This window comes from Tachyglossus aculeatus, chromosome 10 (assembly GCF_015852505.1).
Source record: "Tachyglossus aculeatus isolate mTacAcu1 chromosome 10, mTacAcu1.pri, whole genome shotgun sequence".
NCBI lineage: Eukaryota > Metazoa > Chordata > Mammalia > Monotremata > Tachyglossidae > Tachyglossus > Tachyglossus aculeatus.
Genome location: NC_052075.1, coordinates 48,701,729 through 48,721,796, shown reverse-complemented (window position 1 = coordinate 48,721,796; position 20,068 = coordinate 48,701,729). Strand labels below are relative to the sequence as shown.

The 20,068-nt window shown below is 49.3% G+C and overlaps 1 protein-coding gene across 2 annotated transcripts; it reads left to right on the top strand.

The window, feature by feature from the left end:
* Nucleotides 1-410: 410 nt before the first annotated feature.
* Nucleotides 411-18,249, top strand: SSBP1 (single stranded DNA binding protein 1). Of its 2 annotated transcripts, none has more exons than XM_038752950.1 (7): nucleotides 411-522; nucleotides 8,637-8,704; nucleotides 11,015-11,075; nucleotides 12,889-13,029; nucleotides 15,503-15,590; nucleotides 17,214-17,302; nucleotides 18,073-18,249. In XM_038752950.1, exons 2-7 carry the CDS (start codon nucleotides 8,681-8,683, stop codon nucleotides 18,114-18,116), a joined length of 447 nt encoding a protein of 148 aa, XP_038608878.1. In that variant the 5' UTR covers nucleotides 411-522; nucleotides 8,637-8,680; the 3' UTR covers nucleotides 18,117-18,249. The 2 variants fall into 2 exon arrangements, with proteins under 2 accessions (XP_038608878.1, XP_038608879.1); XM_038752951.1 differs by lacking the exon at nucleotides 411-522 and adding an exon at nucleotides 2,610-2,695.
* Nucleotides 18,250-20,068: the final 1,819 nt, after the last annotated feature.

Sequence of the window (20,068 nt, the reverse complement as noted above, 5' to 3'; positions counted from 1 at the left end):
ATTCTATTTATTTTATTTTGTTAGTATGTTTGGTTTTGTTCTCTGTCTCCCCCTTCTAGACTGTGAGCCCACTGTTGGGTAGGGACCGTCTCTATATGTTGCCAATTTGTACTTCCCAAGCGCTTAGTACAGTGCTCTGCACATAGTAAGCGCTCAATAAATACGATTGATGATGATGATGCTGATTCTCGCCTCCAAGGCCCTGTGGAGGCGGGGGCCCTTTGGGAGCGGGGGGCCCTTTGAGTGCGGGGACGCGGGGCTCCGGGGGAGCGCGTTTCCGGTGGAACCGGCGGCCATCTTTGGGGGCCGGGCCGCAGGCCAATGGGGCCAACCGGAAACGGGCCTGCCCCGAGCGGCTCGGTCCGGCGCCCAAAGGAGGCCGTGCGGCTTCCGGTTCCGGTTGGCCCCGTCCACGTGGGGCCCGGCCTGCCCAGGAGGACGAGGAGGCGGCGGCGGCCGCGGTCATCTGACCTTTGACCTCCGACCTCCGACCCCAGGCCTGTCCGCCGCGGCGGGATTGAGGTTGGCTCCCAATTAATTCATTCACTCATTGCATCGTATTTATTGAGCGCCTCCTCTGTGCAGAGCACCGTACTAAGCGCTTGGGAAGGACAAGTCTGGGAGCTCACCTCCTCCAGGAGGCCTTCCCACACTGAGCCCCCTCCTTCCCCTCCCCACAGCACCTGTATATATGGGTGGATGTTTGGACTTTTTTATTACTCTTTATTTTACTTGCACTTATTTATTCTATTTATTTTACTTTGTTAATATGTTTTGTTTTGTTGCCTGTCTCCCCCTTCTAGCCTGTGAGCCTGCTGTTGGGTAGGGACCGTCTCTATATGTTGCCAACTTGGACTACCCAAGCGCTTAGTCCAGTGCTCTGCACACAGTAAGCGCTCAATAAATATGACTGAATGAACGAATTACTCTATTTTACTTGTACATATTTATTCTATTTATTTTACTTCGTTAATATGTTTTGTTTTGTTGTCTGTCTACCCCTTCTAGACTGTGAGCCCGCTGTTGGGTAGGGACCGTCTCTAGATGTTGCCAACTTGGACTTCCCAAGCGCTTAGTCCAGTGCTGTGCACACAGTAAGCGCTCAATAAATACGATTGATTGATTCCTCTCCCCCTCCTCCCCCTCCCCACCCCCCCTTCCCCTCCCCACAGCACCTATATGTATGTATATATGTTTGTACCGATTTGTTACTGTATTTTTTGTACATATTTATTCTATTTATTTTGTTTTGTTAATATGTTTTGTTTTGTTGTCTGTCCCCCCCTTCTAGACTGTGAGCCCGCTGTTTCGTAGGGACCGTCTCTAGATGTTGCCAACTTGAACTTCCCAAGCGCTTAGTAAAGTGCTCTGCACACAATAAGCGCTCAATAAATACGATTGAATGAATAGGGGCCGTCTCTATATGTTGCCAACTTGAACTTCCCAAGCGCTTAGTCCAGTGCTCTGCACACAATAAGCGCTCAATAATGCGATTGAATGAATGACTGAATAGGGGCCGTCTCTATATGTTGCCAACTTGGACTTCCCAAGCGCTTAGTCCAGTGCTCTGCACACAGTAAGCGCTCAATAAATATGATGGAATGAATGAATGCATATATGTTTGTACATACTTATTACTGTATTTTACTTGTATATATTTATTCTATTTATTTTGTTTTGTTAATATGTTTTGTTTTGTTGTCTGTCTCCCCCTTCTAGCCTGTGAGCCCGCTGTCGGGTAGAGACCGTCTCTAGATGTTGCCAACCTGTACTTCCCAAGAGCTTAGTCCAGTGCTCTGCACACAGTAAGCGCTCAATAAATATGATTGAATGAATGTATGTATGTTTGTACATACTTATCACTGTATTTATTTTACTTGTACATATTTATTTTATAGTGTTAATATGTTTTGTTTTGTCGTCCGTCTCCCCCTCCTAGCCTGTGAGCCCGCTGTTGGGTAGGGACCGGCTCTAGACGTTGCCCACTTGGACTTCCCAAGAGCTTAGGCCAGTGCTCTGCACACAGTAAGCACTCAGTAAATACGATTGAAGGAATGAATGAATGGATGGATACAACACCCAGTTGTTGCTGCACACTCCCACAAACACTACCATCCGCACGGATGCTCACTTGGGTCAGATTTGGGGCTGAGCCTGGGGTCGGGATCGAAGCAGCGCCCGCTTGGTTGGGTGGCCCGGCCCGCGATCCCTCTCCTCCTTCCCCACCTTTTCCCCTTCCCCTTGTCCTTCCTCCCCCTCTACCCTGTCTGGTCTGTCGGCCTCTCCCAAGCGCCTAGTTTTTTTTTTTTGTTTGTTTGTTTGTTTTTGTTGTTTTTTTTTTTTTGTCTTTTGTCTTTGGAGAGGATCCGCAGACGAGTTGGCACAGGGAGCGTGGAGTGAAACTGTGCCGAGTGTTTTGTTAATTGTACCGCTCCAGCACCCTGCGGTTGAACAGGTGCTCCGAGTGCAAATATCAATCAATCGTATTTATTGAGCGCTTACTGTGTGCAGAGCACTGGACTAAGCGCTTGGGAAGTACAAGCTGGCAACATCTCGAGACGGTCCCTACCCAACAGCGGGCTCACAGTCTAGAAGGGGAAGACAGACAACAAAACAAAACATATTAACCAAATAAAACAGGTGCTCCGAGTGACCTGATCGTTCACATCCAACTCATCTTGGTCTGGATCTCTGGGTGAGAGGCACAGCTTTTTTTCCCATAGAAAAATATCAACATGTATGTTCAGTTTCATAAAACTGAAAACATAAAAGTCTCCCCCTTCTAGACTGTGAGCCCACTGTTGGGTAGGGACTGTCTCTATATGTTGCCAACTTGGACTTCCCAAGCGCTTAGTACAGTGCTCTTCACACAGTAATAATTACGATTGATTGATAGTACAGTGTCCCGCACATATAACACAAGATTTACAGTGTTTATTTACCTTATGGTTTAGCTTGTCTTGGACCAACTGAAGTCTGGAGCCTGGCTTCCGAATTTTGGCAGGAAAGGGAAACAGTTTTAACGTGGTAGTGCAGCAATAATTATGGAATATTTCTATGCTCCATGTCTTGAGGAGGAGACATATCCCCATGGAATGGCCTGGCACGGCCCGCAGCATTTGGGCCTGAAAAAGAGATGCTTCCCCTCTTCCAGTTCTCTCCTACTCCTCCAGCCATCTGGCCATGAGAGGGCTGAATTAGGTTTTGGGGTTTGTTTTTGTTTGTTTCTTAATGGTACTTCATCATCGTCATCATCAATCGTATTTATTGAGCGCTTACTATGTGCAGAGCACTGTACTAAGCGCTTGGGAAGTCCAAATTGGCAACATATAGAGACAGTCCCTACCCAACAGTGGGCTCACAGTCTAAAAGCGTTTACTGCGTTCCAGGCATTTTACTATGCGCTGGGGTAGATATAAGATAATCAGGTTGGAAACAGTCCCTGTCCCACATGGGGCTCACAGTCATCATCATCATCATCATCATCAATCGTATTTATTGAGCGCTCACTATGTGCAGAGCACTGTACTAAGCGCTTGGGAAGTACAAATTGGCAACATATAGAGACAGTCCCTACCCAACAGTGGGCTCACAGTCTAAAAGGATAAGCATGGGGGAAGGAAACTGATGGTCAGGAGTTTCCGTTGGAAGCAGAGATAGATAAGTAACCCTCGGAGGTGATTGAGGGAGGGGGAGATCAATCAATCAATCAATCCATCGTATTTACTGAGCGCTTACTGTGTGCAGAGCACAGTCTTCACTGTGGCTCAGTGGAAAGAGCCCAGGCTTGGGAGTCAGAGGTCCTGGGTTCTAATCCCAGCTCCACCACATGTCTGCTGGGTGATCTTGGGCAAGTAACTTCTCTGAGCCTCAGTTACCTCGTCTGGAAAATGGGGATTAAGGCTGTGAGCCCCCCCGTGGGACAACCTGATCACCTTGTATCCCCCCAGCGCTTAGAACAGTGCTGGGCACATAGTAAGCGCTTAACAAATGCCATCATCATCATCGTATAAGCACCACCCCGTGCGTCCCGGACAAACCGCAACCACGAGCAGGTGGAGAAATCAGGAGCCACCCCACCATCCTGGGAATAAGTATCCTCCGGGCTGGAGGCTCCGCTCAGCCGAGGGCGGGAATACCGTCTACCAACTCTATGGCAAGCTCTCAGTACGACGCACAGAGGGAGTGCTCAGTATATAGCCTTGATTGACAGCCGACCCAATCCGTGCCCTCAACGAACCTCTAGGCCAGGCCGACTGTGCCCGACTTGACTGACACCTCCCGACCTGCCAGAGTCCCAGATCAACCACCTGGTTGCAATTATAATAATAATAACAGCATTTATTAAGCACTTACTATGTGCAAAGCACTGTTCTAAGCGCCGGAGAGGTTACAAGGTGATGTGGTTGTCCCACGGGGGGCTCCCGGTCTTAATCCCCATTTTACAGATGAGGGAACTGAGGCACAGAGAAGTGACTTGCCCAAAGTCACCCAGCTGACAATCGGCAGGGCCGGGATTAGTGGAAAGAGCCCAGGCTTTGGAGTCATCATCATCAATCGTATTTATTGAGCACTTACTGTGTGCAGAGCGCTGTACTAAGCGCTTGGGAAGTACAAATTTGGCAATTTGGAGTCAGAGGTCATGGGTTCAAATGCCGGCTCTGCCAATTGTCAGCTGGGTGACTTTGGGCAAGGCACTTCACTTCTCTGTGCTTCAGTTCCCTCATCTGTAAATAAAATGGGGGTGAAGACTGGGAGCCCCACGTGGGACAACCTGATTAGCTTGTATCTCCCCCAGCGCTTAGAACAGTGCTTGGCACATAGTAAGCGCTTAACAAATACCCCCAAAAAACCCCCAAATGACCCATGACCTCTGAACTCCAAAGCCTGGGCTCTTTCCACTGAGCCACGCTGCTTCTCTGAGAGAAAACCGTGAGACCGTGACAGGCCGGTTGTGGCCGAGGTTGGCTGGTCATCATCATCATCATCATCAATCGTATTTATTGAGCGCTTACTATGTGCAGAGCACTGTACTAAGCGCTTGGGAAGTACAAATTGGCAACATATAGAGACAGTCCCTACCCAACAGTGGGCTCACAGTCTAAAAGGGGGACTGGCCTGTGTCCCCGGCGGGCTGACCCATCTGCTGACCGGCAATCTTGACCGTCGCTGTCGGCCTGAGGGTGTCTATTAAGCTCTCCCTGCCTGTGTGGCCCGGGCCGCCCTCTCTCAGATCACCATTCCCCGATAAGTTGACGTGGGTCCGTGGCTGATGTCATCGTAATTGCAACAGTGAAAGTGAACAGTGAAAGAGCCTGATTCCTGAAATAATAATAATTACGGTATTTTTTAAGTACTTACTATGTGCCAGGCACTGTACTAAGCGCAGCAACTGTACTAGTATTTGTTAAATGCTTTCTATAATAATGATAGCATTTATTAAGAACTTACTGTTTGCAAAGCACTGTTCTAAGCACTGGACTGTGAGCCCACTGTTGGGTAGGGACCGTCTCTATACGTTGCCAACTTGGACTTCCCAAGCGCTTAGTACAGTGCTCTGCACGCAGTAAGCGCTCAATAAATACGATTGATTGGGGAGGTTACAAAGTGATCAGGTTGTCCCATGGGGGCTCACAGTCTCCATCCCCATTTTACAGATGAGGGAACTGAGGCCCAGAGTAGTTGTGACTTGCCCAAAGCCACACGGCTGAGGATTGGCAGAGCTGGGATTTGAACCCATGGCCTCTGACTCTAATTATGGTATTTAAGTACTTACTATGTGCCAGGCACTGTTCTAAGCGCAGCAACTGTACTAGTATTTGTTAAACATTTTCTGTAATAATAATAATAATAATAATAATGATTATGCCATTTGTTAAGTGCTTACTATATGCAAAGCACTGTTCTAAGCGCTGGGGAGGATACAAGGGGATCAGGTTGTCCCACATGGGGCTCAATCTTAATCCCCATTTTACAGATGAGGTCACTGAGGCCCAGAGTAGTTAAGTGACTTGTCCAAGGTCACGCAGCTGACAATTGGTGAAGCTGGGATTTGAACCCCTGACCTCTGACTCTAATTATGGTATTTAAGTACTTACTATGTGCCAGGCACTGTACTAAGTGCAGCAACTGTACTAGTATTTGTTAAACGCTTTCTATAATAATAATAATAGTGATGATGATGGCATTTGTTAAGTGCTTACTACAAGCAAAGCACTGTTCTAAGCGCTGGGGAGGATACAAGGTGATCAGGTTGTCCCACATGGGACTCAATCTTAATCCCCATTTTACAGATGAGGTAACTGAGGCCCAGAGTAGTTAAGTGACTTGTCCAAAGTCACACAGCTGACAGTTGGTGCAGCTGGGATTTGAACCCCTGACCTCTGACTCTAATTATGGTATTTAAGTACTTACTATGTGCCAGGCACTGTACTAAGCATAGCAACTGTACTAGTATTTGTTAAATGCTTTCTATAATAATAATAATAATAATAGTGATGATGATGGCATTTGTTAAGTGCTTACTATGTGCAAAGCACTGTTCTAAGCACTGGGGAGGATACAAAGTGATCAGGTTGTCCCATGTGAGGCTCACAGTCTTAATCCCCATTTTACAGATGAGGTAACTGAGGCCCAGAGTAGTTAAGTGACTTGTCCAAAGTCACACAGCTGACAGTTGGTGCAGCTGGGATTTGAACCCCTGACCTCTGACTCTAATTATGGTATTTAAGTACTTACTATGTGCCAGGCACTGTACTAAGCGCAGCAACTGTAACTAGTATTTGTTAAATGCTTTCTATAATAATAATAATAATAATAGTGATGATGATGGCATTTGTTAAGTGCTTACTACATGCAGAGCACTGTTCTAAGCACTGGGGAGGATACAAAGTGATCAGGTTGTCCCACGTGAGGCTCACAGTCTTAATCCCCATTTTACAGATGAGGGAACTGAGGCACGGAGAAGTTAAGTGACATGCCCAAAGTCACACAGCTGACAAGTGGTGGAGCCGGGATTTGAACCCATGGCCTCTGTCTCCCAAACCTGGGCTCTTTCCACTGAGCCATGCCTATGCGCTAAGCACTGTACTAAGCCCTGGAGTAGGTACAAGGTAGCTAGGTCTCCCGGCTCAGCCTCCATCCCCATTTTACAGGTGAGGTAACTGAGGCACAGAGAAGTGAAGTGCCGTGCCCAAGGTCACACAGCAGACAAGTGGTGGATTAGATGGGATTAGCACCCTGGTCCTCCGATTCCCAGGCCCGTGTTTTACCCGCTAGATCAGGAATGTGATCATCATCATCAATCGTATTTATTGAGCGCTTACTATGTGCAGAGCACTGTACTAAGTGCTTGGGAAGTACAAATTGGCAACATATAGAGACAGTCCCTACCCAACAGTGGGCTCACAGTCTAAAAGGGGGAGACAGAGAACAAAACCAAACATACTAACAAAATAAAATAAATAGAATAGATATGTACAAGTAAAATAAATAAATAAATAAATAGAGTAATAAATATGTACACACATATATACATATCTACAGGTGCTGTGGGGAAGGGAAGGAGGTAAGATGGGGGGATGGAGAGGGGGACGAGGGGAAGAGGAAGGAAGGGGCTCAGTCTGGGAAGGCCTCCTGGAGGAGGTGAGCTCTCAGCAGGGCCTTGAAGGGAGGAAGAGAGCTAGCTTGGCGGATGGGCAGAGGGACTGGGGGCATTCCGGGCCCGGGGGATGACGTGGGCCGGGGGTCGATGGCGGGACAGGCGAGAACGAGGTACAATGAGGAGATTAGCGGCGGAGAAGCGGAGGGTGCGGGCTGGGCTGGAGAAGGAAGGAAGGGAGGTGAGGTAGGAGGGGGCGACGTGATGGACAGCCTTGAAGCCGAGAGTGAGGAGTTTCTGCCTGATGCGTAGGTTGATTGGTAGCCACTGGAGATGTTTGAGGAGGGGAGTGACATGCCCAGAGCGTTTCTGGACAAAGGCAATCCGGGCAGCGGCATGAAGTATGGATCGAAGTGGGGAGAGACACGAGGATGGGAGATCAGAGAGGAGGCTGATGCAGTAGACCAGACGGGATAGGATGACAGCTTGAACGAGCAGGGTAGCGGTTGGAATGGAGAGGAAAGGGCGGATCTTGGCAATGTTGCAGAGCTGAGACCGGCAGGTTTTGGTGACGGGTTGGATGTGAGGGGTGAATGAGAGAGCGGAGTCGAGGATGACACCAAGGTTGTGGGCTTGTGAGACGGGAAGGATGGTAGTGCCGTCAACAGAGATGGGAAAGTCAGGGAGAGGGCAGGGTTTGGGAGGGAAGACAAGGAGTTCAGTCTTCGACATGTTGAGCTTTAGGTGGCGGGCAGACATCCAAATGGAGATGTCCTGAAGGCAGGAGGAGATGCGAGCCTGGAGAGAGGGGCAGAGAGCAGGGGCAGAGATGTAGATTTGGGTGTCATCAGCGTAGAGGTGATAGTTGAAGCCGTGGGAGCGAATGAGGTCACCAAGGGAGTGCGTGTAGATTGAGAACAGAAGGGGACCAAGCACTGAACCTTGGGGAGCCCCCACAGTAAGAGGGGGTGATAGAATGTGATGATAGAACTTGATTTTCTCGGGTAATGGTTTAACTGTATTTTCTTTTCTCCAGGGGTAAAAAGCACAGACCTGAGGGGACGGGAAAGAACCAAAGCCATGTTGCGAAAACCAGTGTTTCAGGTAATCCTTTTTTTTGTTTTTAACAATATCGGCTAAGTGCTTGCTCTATGTGTGCCATATATTGTATTAAGCAAGGAGTAGATACAAGCTAAATCAGGTTGGACGCCGTCCACGATCTACATATTCACTCCTTCAGTCATATTTATTGAGCACTTCCTGTCTGCAGAGCACTGGACTAAGCGCTTGGGAAGTCCAAGTCGGCAACATAGAGAGACGGCCCCTACCCAACAACGGGCTCACAGTCTAGAAGGGGGGAGACAGGCAACAAAACAAAACATGTGGACAGGTGTCAAGTCATCAGAATAAATAGAAGGATGGATGCTAGCATTTATTAAGCTTTTAGACTGTGAGCCCACTGTTGGGTAGGGACCGTCTCTATATGTTGCCAACTTGTACTTCCCAAGCGCTTAGTACAGTGCTCTGCACACAGTAAGCGCTCAGTAAAGACGATTGAATGAATGAATGAATGATTGTTTCCCGTAAGGAGCAAGAGTCAGGACATTGTCATCTTGACTTTTCCGTGGCCTCTCAGCTCGTTGCGGGCAGGGAATTTGCCCACCAACTCTGTTGTATCGTATTCTCCCAAGCGCTTAGTACAGTGCTCGGCACACAGATCGATCTTAAATTGTTATTCAAATGGGAAAAACATCCCCCAGACCACTCGGTCCCTTGTTGGCGGCCCCGGCGTCGGGATGAGTGGGAAGGCGTATTCTAGACTGTGAGCCCACTGTTGGGTAGGGACCATCTCTATATGTTGCCAACTTGGACTTCCCAAGCGCTTAGTACAGTGCTCTACACATAGTAAGTGCTCAATAAATACGATTGATTGATTGATTGATGAAAGGTAGACCCTCGGGCCGGAGAACCAAGTGGCCGTCCCCTTAGGGTTGTCAGGGTGCTGACCCCACTAGCCCGCTTCTCCCCGCTTGTAGAAGAGAGAGGGGGCTCACTGGATTCCTGGAATTCCCGGAAGTCAGAGGTGGATAGATGGTGGTCCTGCTTCCCAAGCGAGCCCACCGGGAAGCGGGATCCGGGTCCTAGGGATGCAGAGTCAGAAAGGGCACCGCTCCAGGCCTCCCGCCTCTTCCAATTCTCCCAGAGCCTCAAGGGTCAGGAGGAGAGGCGGGCACACTGGATTCCCAGGGGATTGTTAGCCCACTGTTGGGTAGGGACCGCCTCTATGTGTTGCCAACTTGTACTTCCCAAGCGCTTAGTACAGTGCTCTGCACACAGTAAGAACTCAATAAATACGATTGACTGATTGATTGTTACTTGGAAGGGTTTGGTCAGTCAAAAAATCATGATTTGGGGGCTGGTTTCTTTTCACGGTTTTTGTACAACGAAGTTTAAAATCACGTGAATGTGTCCTCTTGCAGAGGCCACAGCATCCTTTTCACCATCATCATCAATCGTATTTATTGAGCGCTTACTGTGTGCAGAGCACTGTACTAAGCGCTTGGGAAGTACAAGTTGGCAACATATAGAGACGGTCCCTACCCGACAGTGGGCTCACAGTCTAAAAGGGGGAGACAAAACCAAACATACTAACAAAATAAAATAAATAGAATAGATATGTACAAAATAAATAAATAGAGTAATAAATATGTACAAACATATATGCATATATACAGGTGCTGTGGGGAAGGGAAGGAGGTAAGATGGGGGGGATGGAGAGGGGGGCGAGGGGGAGAGGAAGGAAGGGGCTCAGTCTGGGAAGGCCTCCTTTTGTTTAAAGACCTGAAAAGATATAATCCGAGAGGCAGCCAGCCCCGCCGTCCTAAAGGTAACCGTGTTACTTCCACCACGCTTTGAGGTTGGAATTTGGGGCTGGCCGATCACGGGCTCACCTGCCCTAGTAATAATACCAATTATGGTATTTGTTAAGTGCTTAAAGCGTGCCAAGCAATGTACTAAGCGCTGGTTAGACATGATTAACCTGATATAGTGCTCTGCACACAGTAAGTGCTCAATAAATACGATTGATTGATATAGGGCTCCCAGTCTTAATAGAACGGAGAGCAGGTATTGAATCCCCATTTTTCCGAGGAGATCGTTGAGGCACAGAGAAGTTGAGACATGGCTATTGTCACACAGCAGGCAAGTGGCAGAGTCAGGATTAGAACCCAGGCCCGGGCTCTTTCTACTAGGCCACGCTACTTCTCGTTCTCTGACCCTTTCTAGACTCTAAGCTCGTGATGGGCAGGGAACGTGTCTGCACACTCTGTCGCGTTGTCCTCTCCCATGCGCTTAGTACAGGACTCTGCGCATAGTAGGCGTTCAATAAATACCACTGATTCTCCTCCCTTTTAGGTGCTTCGGCAGTTTGTGAGGCCCAACTCGGATACAGCCAACAACCTCATCCTGGAGCGTTGTAAGTACCATCCGTAGGGCGAAGGAGAAGGCGCGTGCGGATTATTTTGTGAAAGTTTAGTGCCGGCGAGGAGGGCTTTGGTGGGGCGGCCCTTGGGTAGGGAACATCTGTCCTTGTCTAAAAAGGGCAGGCCCAGAGCCTGGGACTTCCTGCTGCCCCCCAAAACAGGGTTTTGAATCATGCCAGCCCCCCCAGGTTTTGATCTTGGGGGTCTGCAAGGAAAAGGCTTACAGGGTCACGGGTTAGGAGGGATCTTAGCTGTATTTATGATGATGATGGTAGTTGTTAAGCGCTTACTATGTGCAAAGCACTGTTCTAAGCGCTGGGGAGGTTGCAAGGTGATCAGGTTGTCCTGCGGGGGGCTCACAGATGAGGTAACTGAGGCCCAGAGAAGTGAAGTGACATGCCCAAAGTCACACAGCTGACAGTTGGCGGAGCTGGAATTTGAACCCATGACCTCTGACTCCAAAGCCCGGGCTCTTTCCACTGAGCCACGCTGCTTTGCTAGCCACGTCGTCAAGCTAGCTCTCTTCCTCCCTTCAAGGCCCTACCGAGAGCTCACCTCCTCCAGTAGGCCTTCCCACACTGAGCCCCCTCCTTCCTCTCCCCCACCCTCCCGCCTTACCTCCTTCCCCTCCCCTCAGCACCTGTATATATGTACATATGTTTGTACGGATTTATTACTCTATTTTATTTGTACGTGTTTATTCTAATTATTTTATTGTGTTAATGTGTTTCGTTCTGTTCTCTGTCTCCCCCTTCTAGACTGTGAGCCCACTGTTGGGTAGGGACCGTCTCTAGATGTTGCCAACTTGGACAGCCAAGCGCTTAGTACAGTGCTCTGCACACAGTAAGCGCTCAATAAATACGATTGAATGAATGCTTTATGGAGTGCTAACTGTGGGCAGAGCGCTGCACTAGGCTCTTGGGAAAGTTCAGTATAACAGAGTTGGTAGACAGTTTCTGTGCCCACCAGGAACTTACAGTCTACTTGGGGAGGCAGGGTTCAGGGTTCTCCCCCTTTTAGACTGTGAGCCCACTGTTGGGTAGGGACTGTCTCTATATGTTGCCAACTTGTACTTCCCAAGCGCTTAGTACAGTGCTCTGCACACAGTAAGCGCTCAGTAAAAAAAAAAAAAAATATCCCTTCTCCACCACTTGTCAGCTGGGTGACTTGGGGCCAGTCACTTAACTTCTCTGTGCCTCAGTTCCCTCATCTGTAAAATGGGGGTGAAGACTGTGAGCCCCCCGTGGGACAACCTGATCACCTTGTATCCTCCCCAGCGCTTAGAACAGTGATTTGCACATAGTAAGCGCTTAACAGATGCCATTATTATTATTATTAAAATCGGTTTGATATAGGGGAAACGGCAGAGCTTTAAGGATATGGACACAAGTGCTGCGGGGTTTGGCGCGGGGGTGACTACCAAGTGTTGAGCGGGTTCAGATCCAGGTTGGGTCTGAGAAATGGGCAGGGGCCAGCCGCTGGCTTCAAGAGGGCCGTCAGATCCCACCGTAGCCGGACACCACCGGCTCTGGGACTCAGTTTCCCTGCAGAAAAACAGTTTCCTGCCAGGCGGTTACTGAGCATTTGGACTTCTGCTAAGGGACAGCTTTGGTACTCGGGATCCCACCCAAGGAGATCTCTTTTTTGGTCAGAAGCCTGGACTGTGAGTCGGTGCGAATCCGTGAGAAGGTATTCTCCTAGTTGTTTTAGAGGGAAATTGAGAACCAGTGGGATGTGACAGTCGACGGTGTGGGGGGAGACATCCGTATCTCAATGCGGCGTTTTCCTCGCGCCCTTTCGTTTCAGCCCTGAACCGTGTCCAGTTGCTGGGTCGAGTGGGCCAGGACCCGGTCATGAGGCAGGCGGAGGGGAAAAACCCGGTCACCATCTTCTCCCTGGCCACCAATGAGATGTGGCGGTCAGGGGAGAGCGAGACCTTCCAAACGGGTAAGTAGTCGAGGCCGGGGGTTGGGGGGCCCTCCGGGAGGGGTGCCGAGGGACCTGTGTTTGGAAAAGATCCAGGAGGGCTCTTCTTTGAGGTCCCCCCTCAAAACAGCGTGGCTCAGTGGAAAGAGCCCGGGCTTTGGAGTCAGAGGTCATGGGTTCAAATCCCGGCTCCGCCAATTATTAGCTGTGTGACTCTGGGCAAGTCACTTAACTTCTCTACGCCTCAGTTACCTCATCTGTAAAATGGGGATTAAAGACTGTGAGCCCCCCGTGGGACACCCTGATCACCCTAGAACAGTGCTTTGCACATAGTAAGCGCTTAATAAATGCCATTATTATTATTATTATTATTTCTTGTTGACCGAGGGGAAGGGGGCCTGAAATTTTGCAACGGAAGCAGCGTGGCCTAGTGGGAAGAGCCTGGGCCTGGGAGCTCTGCCACTCGTCTGCTGGGTGACCTTGGGAAAGTCACTTCCCTTCTCTGGGCCTCAGTTCCCTCATCGGTAAAATGGGGGTTCATCATCAATCGTATTTATTGAGCGCTTACTGTGTGCAGAGCACTGTACTAAGCGCTACCGTACCTATTCTCCCACCTACTTAGACTGTGAGCCCCATGGGGAACCTGATGGTCTGCTATCTACCCTACATCTACTATAGTTCTTGGCAAATAGTAAGCACTTAACAGATACCACAGCGTTGATTAATATGACGGTATTTATTGCGAGAGCGATCAAAATCAGTAATTGAGTGAGTCCCCACCTGTACGGGAGGGCCGAGGGGAGAGTGAGGAAGTGCCCAAGTGGTAGGGTTCATTCATTCATCCAGTCGTATTTATTGAGCGCTTACTGCGTGCAGAGCACTGTACTAAGCGCTTGGGAAGTACAAGTCGGCAACATATAGAGACGGTCCTGACCCAACAGTGGATGCCAGAGGAATGCAGGGAAGAAAGGACAGCTTATTGGAGAAGGTGGGCTTTCCAGAGGGCTTTGACTGTTAGCGGGGGCGGTTTTTTAGCTTTTCATGAGGACCATATTTGTACCTGAGTCAATCGAGAGTATGAATCGAACGCCTGATGTGTGCAGAGCATTGTACCAAATGCTTGGATCCGTACCCTATAGGAACTTGATATTCACCTCAGCCCACACCACTTAGGTCCATATCCCCAATTTATTTCTGTTAACATCTGTCTTCATCCTCTAGACTGTGAGCTCCCTGTGGGCAGGGAACATAATAATAATAATGATGATGGTATTTGTTAAGCGCTTACTATGTGCGAAGCACCGTTCTAAGCGCTGGGGGGATACGAGGTGATCAGGTTGTCCCACGGGGGGCTCACAGTCACCATTTTTCAGATGAGGGAACTGAGGCACTGAGAAGTGAAGTGACTTGCCCCAACGTCACACAGCTGACAAGCGGTGGAGCCGGGATTAGAACCCACGACCTCCGACTCCCAAGCCCGGGCCCTTTCCACTGAGCCACATGTCTACTGACTCTGTTGTAGCGTACTCTCCCGTGCGCTTAGTACAGTGCTCTGCAGGCGGCACTCAATAGATACCACTGATTGACTGGAATCAGAGAGTTAGTGGGCACGATCTCTGACCTTGGGGAGCAGACAGTCTAGCGGGGAAGACTGACGTGAAAATAAATTACTGGTGGGAGAGGCGACTGAGTTTTAAGTTGGGTGTGCAACTGTTTAGGGGGTACAGACTCAGGCGCCTTGGTGTGACACAGTGGGAGGAGGAATCAGTGTTCACGCTGCGTGTACGTGTTGTGTGTGTTATATAATTTGCCCAAAGGACCCAGTATTCATTCATTCAGTCAGTCAGCCAGTTGTATTTATTGAGCGCTTACTGTGTGCAGAGCATGGCAGTCAGAAAGTCATCGTACTCACTGTACGTAGTCACTGTACCTCGTTCTCGCCTGTCCCGCCATCGACCCCCGGCCCACGTCATCCCCCGGGCCTGGAATGCCCTCCCTCTGCCCCTCCGCCAAGCACGCTCTCTTCCTCCCTTCAAGGCCCTGCTGAGAGCTCACCTCCTCCAGGACGCCTTCCCAGACTGAGCCCCTTCCTTCCTCTCCCCCTCGCCCCCCTCTCCATCCCCCCATCTTACCTCCTTCCCTTCCCCACAGCACCTGTATATATGTATATATGGTTGTACATATTTATTACTCTATTTATTTATTTATTTATTTATTTTACTTGTACATTTCTATCCTATTTATTTTATTTTGTTGGTATGTTTGGTTCTGTTCTCTGTCTCCCCCTTTTAGACTGTGAGCCCACTGTTGGGTAGGGACTGTCTCTATGTGTTGCCAATTTGTACTTCCCAAGTGCTTAGTACAGTGCTCTGCACAGAGTATGCGCTCAATAAATACGATTGATTGATTGATTGATCGTACGCCGTTGTGCTAGCAGTTGGCAGCTGTGTCCCCCGGTGACCCCCTTGACCTCTTTTCCTTCTGCCCTTTACAGGCGACGTCAGCCAGAAGACTACGTGGCACAGGATTTCCGTCTTCAGGCCGGGCCTCAGGGATGTAGCCTATCAGTACGTGAAAAAGGGGTAAGTTAAGAGAAGAGGGAGCTCCGTGGATGGATTTCATCAAGTGATGGGATGGAGGAGAGTAATTATCAGTGAAAGAGGAGATGCATTTCACTCTAATTGTCAGCACGACGTACCTATTGGCAACTCGTGAATACTTGGAAGCAGTAATTCGGAGGGCCATGAAATATCCCAGGGTTCGCGAGACTGTTCTAAAGACAGACGTCAGGATATTTGTCAGTCTCCCATCGCCTGTGTTCGGTGGCAGCATTGGGATACTTTCCCCTCAGAAGGCGGCTTGCGGCTGAGGGGTAGATTGAGCTGTAGGAGGTGGGACTCGGCGTGAGACTGAATACAAGACGAGTGATTTCCTGAGTTGTTTCAGAGTACGGGTTTAAAAAAAAAAAAAGTCAGTTGGCAGAAATCGGACCCAAATGATGGTCGCAGAATCAATTTTCGGTCTCCTCTCCCATTTATTGTGGCATCAAAGCCCTTTTCTCTAGCCCACTGGCATTCCGGGCCCCTCTGGGTGGCTCCGCTTTGGGTTCCATTGCCCTCCATTTATTCCCCCGTGGGACACTAGAAATGTATCGCCGAGCAGCCGCGGGCTCGAGCCGGGCCTCCGCCTCTAATATCGGGGCTTTGAAGGTAGTGCCCTGTGAGGACGCTGGGAGCCAGTGGAACCTTTTTCCGGGGCTTTCCCGGGACATCTCTGCTCTTTCCTCGTTGGAAGCTGCTCCCTCGTGAGAACTGTGTGGATGCTGGCGGCAGAGAGAAGTCAGGGCCTTGTGGAGTGGGCCGATTTTCATTCCCTGATAGCTCCCGGTTGGCTGCGCGTCTTCTATGGCAGCATGGGGCCGGGACCTCACGGTGGTTGCGTTTGGGCTGAGCCTGGGGCCTTTTTATTCCTCAAATCCCCCCCGCCCCCATGAAAAGCATCCGCAAGAGTCATTCCCATTTAGATTTTCAAAAACAGGCTCTTTTATCGTAATCATCCACGGGAAAAGATTCTGGTGATTATTGCCCTTTCCAACTGCTGCGTTTCCACCCCTGTGGGGCATCCTGAGCTCCTGGGAGCCTGGGTTGTTGACAGGGGAGGTCCAGGGCAAGGTTTCATGGAGGCCAAGTCGCCGCCCTTCCCCTTTGGGACCCCATCTAGGGCCTCAGTCGTCTGGGGACAGCTTTGTTTGTGGGCGAACCAACTCCTTCCCGTTTTGACAGTCCCAGGAATTGGAGACGGGGGATGTGTCTGCTCTTGGGGGCTTCGAAGCTAAACTGACGGGTTGCATTGGAAGCATGCAGGTCTGGACCGACACCAGCAATTTAGCGTTCCTTTTCTTAGGCGTCAGTCGTGCCACCGAGTTACCTTGGGGCCTGACTGAAAGCGGGGCCGCTCTCGAGAGAGCCTGTTCCCTTGAGGGGTCTCATACTCCAGGAACGGCCCCCACTAGATCCCCGAGGAAGCACGGGGGACGTTTGGGAATATTTTTGCCCCGTGCTGTCCCCCTCACCTAATGGGATCCGTGTCAGAGGGGATCGGTGTTCCATTCCTTGCTTAACGCTCCCTCCCCTTCCCGTCCTTCCGGGGGAGGCCGACACATTCGTCCACCTTCCCCGGTGACTTTTCGCATCGTGTTTTCCCAGTGCGCGCGTCTTCGTGGAAGGAAAAGTGGACTACGGCGAATACACAGATAAAAATAACGTGAGGCGACAGGCCACCTCCATCATAGCTGGTGAGGAGGCTGGGCGGGGGCATCCGAGGGCCTGGAGTCCAGGGGAGGGAAGGAGGCCGGGGCGGAAAGGGGAGTCTCTCAAGTACTTTCTCCCACCCCCCTTCGGCCCAGTTTGGCTGGGCTCCGTGACTTGGGACCCTGGGGCCAGGTGGGAATAAGGGTCTATGGAGGGTCATTGCTAGAAAATGTCTAGGCATGATATTTACCAGGCGCTTAGTACAGTGCTCTGCACACAGTAAGCGCTCAATAAATACGATTGAATGAATGAATGAATTTGCCTGCTGTGCGCCTCGCGGCCTCAGTTTCCTCATCGGTACAATGGGAATAAAATCCCTGTTCTCCCTTTCCCTTAGACAGCGAGCCCCGTGAGGGTTGGGGACTGTCTCTGATGTGATGATCTTATATCTACCTCTGCACTTAGTACAGTAGTTACCCCATAGCGAGCCCTGAATAAAGACAATTGCTGTTGTTTTGGGGGGATATTTATTGATCGCCCATTGAGGGTCGGGGCAATTAGTCAATCAATCGTATTTATTGAGCGCTTACTGTGTGCAGAGCACTTCCAATACGGCACTGTATTGGAAGCATGTTTAAAACCTCTCCTGTACCTGGGAAAAATGAAGACATTCCCTGTGCATTCTTCATGGGGAGAAGTGTCTGCTAGCGAGGGGTCACTCAGTCCAGGAGGGGGATGAAGCAGGATGAAGCGGTGGGGGAGCTGGGGAAGGAGAGCCGAAAATAAACTGAATTTATTCTCTTCTTCCTTCCAGATAACATTATATTTCTAAGTGATCATTCAAAGGACAAAGAGTAAGCTTAGTCCTCCAGCGTGTTTAACTAACTAGTCTAGTCCCATCAGTGTTAAATGAATCCTTATTTCAAAATCATGTATAGTTTATCTTTGTAGTTTTTTTGCACACAAATTAAAATGCCCTTTTTATAAAGGAGGCAGCAGAACTGAGTTTTTTTATTTGGTTTGTTGTTTTGTTTAATGTTTTATTTTAGTATCTTGCACCACAGACCTGGGATATCTGATTGTGTTTGTGCCTCACTTCTCTAGGTGACTGAATCACTGCTTTCTAGTTTTCACAGATACGTAGGTACCGTTCCCTGGAGTTGGGGGGCAGGGGGGTTCCTCTCCTCTAATTCCTCATCGCTTGACGTTACTCATTTTCTTTCTTGTGTTGGGGTCGGAAATCCTGAAATAAGGGCTGGGCCTATCAATCAGCGGTATTCATTGAGTGCTGGGCTATGTGCAGAGCATTCATTCATTCATTCATTCAGTCGTATTTATTGAGTGCCTAGTGTGTGCAGAACACTGTACTAAGCACTTGGGAAGTCCAAGTTGGCAACATGTAGAGACGGTCCCTACCCAACGGCGGGCTCACAGTCTAGAAGGGAGAGACAGACAACAAAACAAAACGTGTGGACAGGTGTCAAGTCATCAGAATAAATAGAAATAAAGCTAGATGCACATCATTAACAAAATAAATAGAATAGTAAATATGTACAAGTAAAAGAAATAGAGTAATAAATCTGTACAAACATATATACAGGGGCTGTGGGGAGGGGAAGGAGCACTGTACTAACCACCTGGGAGAGTACAAAGAGAGTTAGTTTGTAGACACGATCCCTGCCCTCAATGAGTTAGTAGTTCAGTGGAGGAGACAGACATTAAAATAAAATTAAAGACTGGGGAAGGAGCAAAGTATGAGGCTACGTATTAAGACTGTGAGCCCCATGTGGGACAGGGACTGTGTCCAACCCGATTAGCTTGTATCTACCGTGGCGCTTAGAACAGTGCTTGACACATAGTAAGTGCTTAACAAATACCCTCCTGTTAATATAATGACTGGGGGTGGAGTGAATATCAGAGTGCTTGTGGGTTACAGACCCATAATAAAAATGGCATTTATTAAGCACTTACTATGTGCAAAGCCCTGTTCTAAGCACTGGAGAGGTTCCAAGGTGATCAGGTTGTCCCACGGGGGGCTCACAGTCTTAATCCCCATTTTACAGATGAGGTCACTGAGGCCGAGAGAAGTGAAGTGACTTGTCCAAAGCAGAGGTGGTATTTGAACCCATGACCTTTGACTCCAAAGCCCGGGCTTTTCCCACTGAGCCACGCTGCTTCTCTGCTTTTCTGTGACCCATGTGCATAGAAAATGCAGAAGGGAAGGCAAGTAGAGGTTAGTCGGGGAGGTTTCTTGGAGGAAATGTGGATGTACTAGGGCTAAAAGATGGGGAGAGTGGCGGTCGGTTGGATAATGAGGGGGAGGGAAGCTCCAAGCCACCCCCTTGGGCGGGGGTGAGAAAGATGAGATGGAGGTACAGAGAAAAGGTTAGTGTTCAGAGGAGCAAATCGTGCCGGCTGGGTTGTCGCAGGAGATCAGCGACATAAGGTAGGAGTTAGAGAGGGTGACTGAATACCTTCAATCCATCATTATTATTACCTGATGGTAAGGAATTTCTCTTTGCGGATGGATGGGTGTTTATTTTAGAAAAACGATTTAGGCGGAAAAGCGAAGTATCGACTGGAGAGGGGAGAGACAGGAGTCGGAGGGATGTCAGTGCTGGGAAATAATAATGATGACATTTGTTAAGTGCTTACTATGTGCAAAGCACTGTCCTAAGCGCCGGGGGGATGCAAGGTGATCGGGTTGTCCCATGTGGGGTCACAGTCTTCATCCCCATTTTACAGATGAGAGAACTGAGGTTCAGAGAAGTGAAGTGACTTGTCCAAAGTTACACAGCTGACAAGTGGCG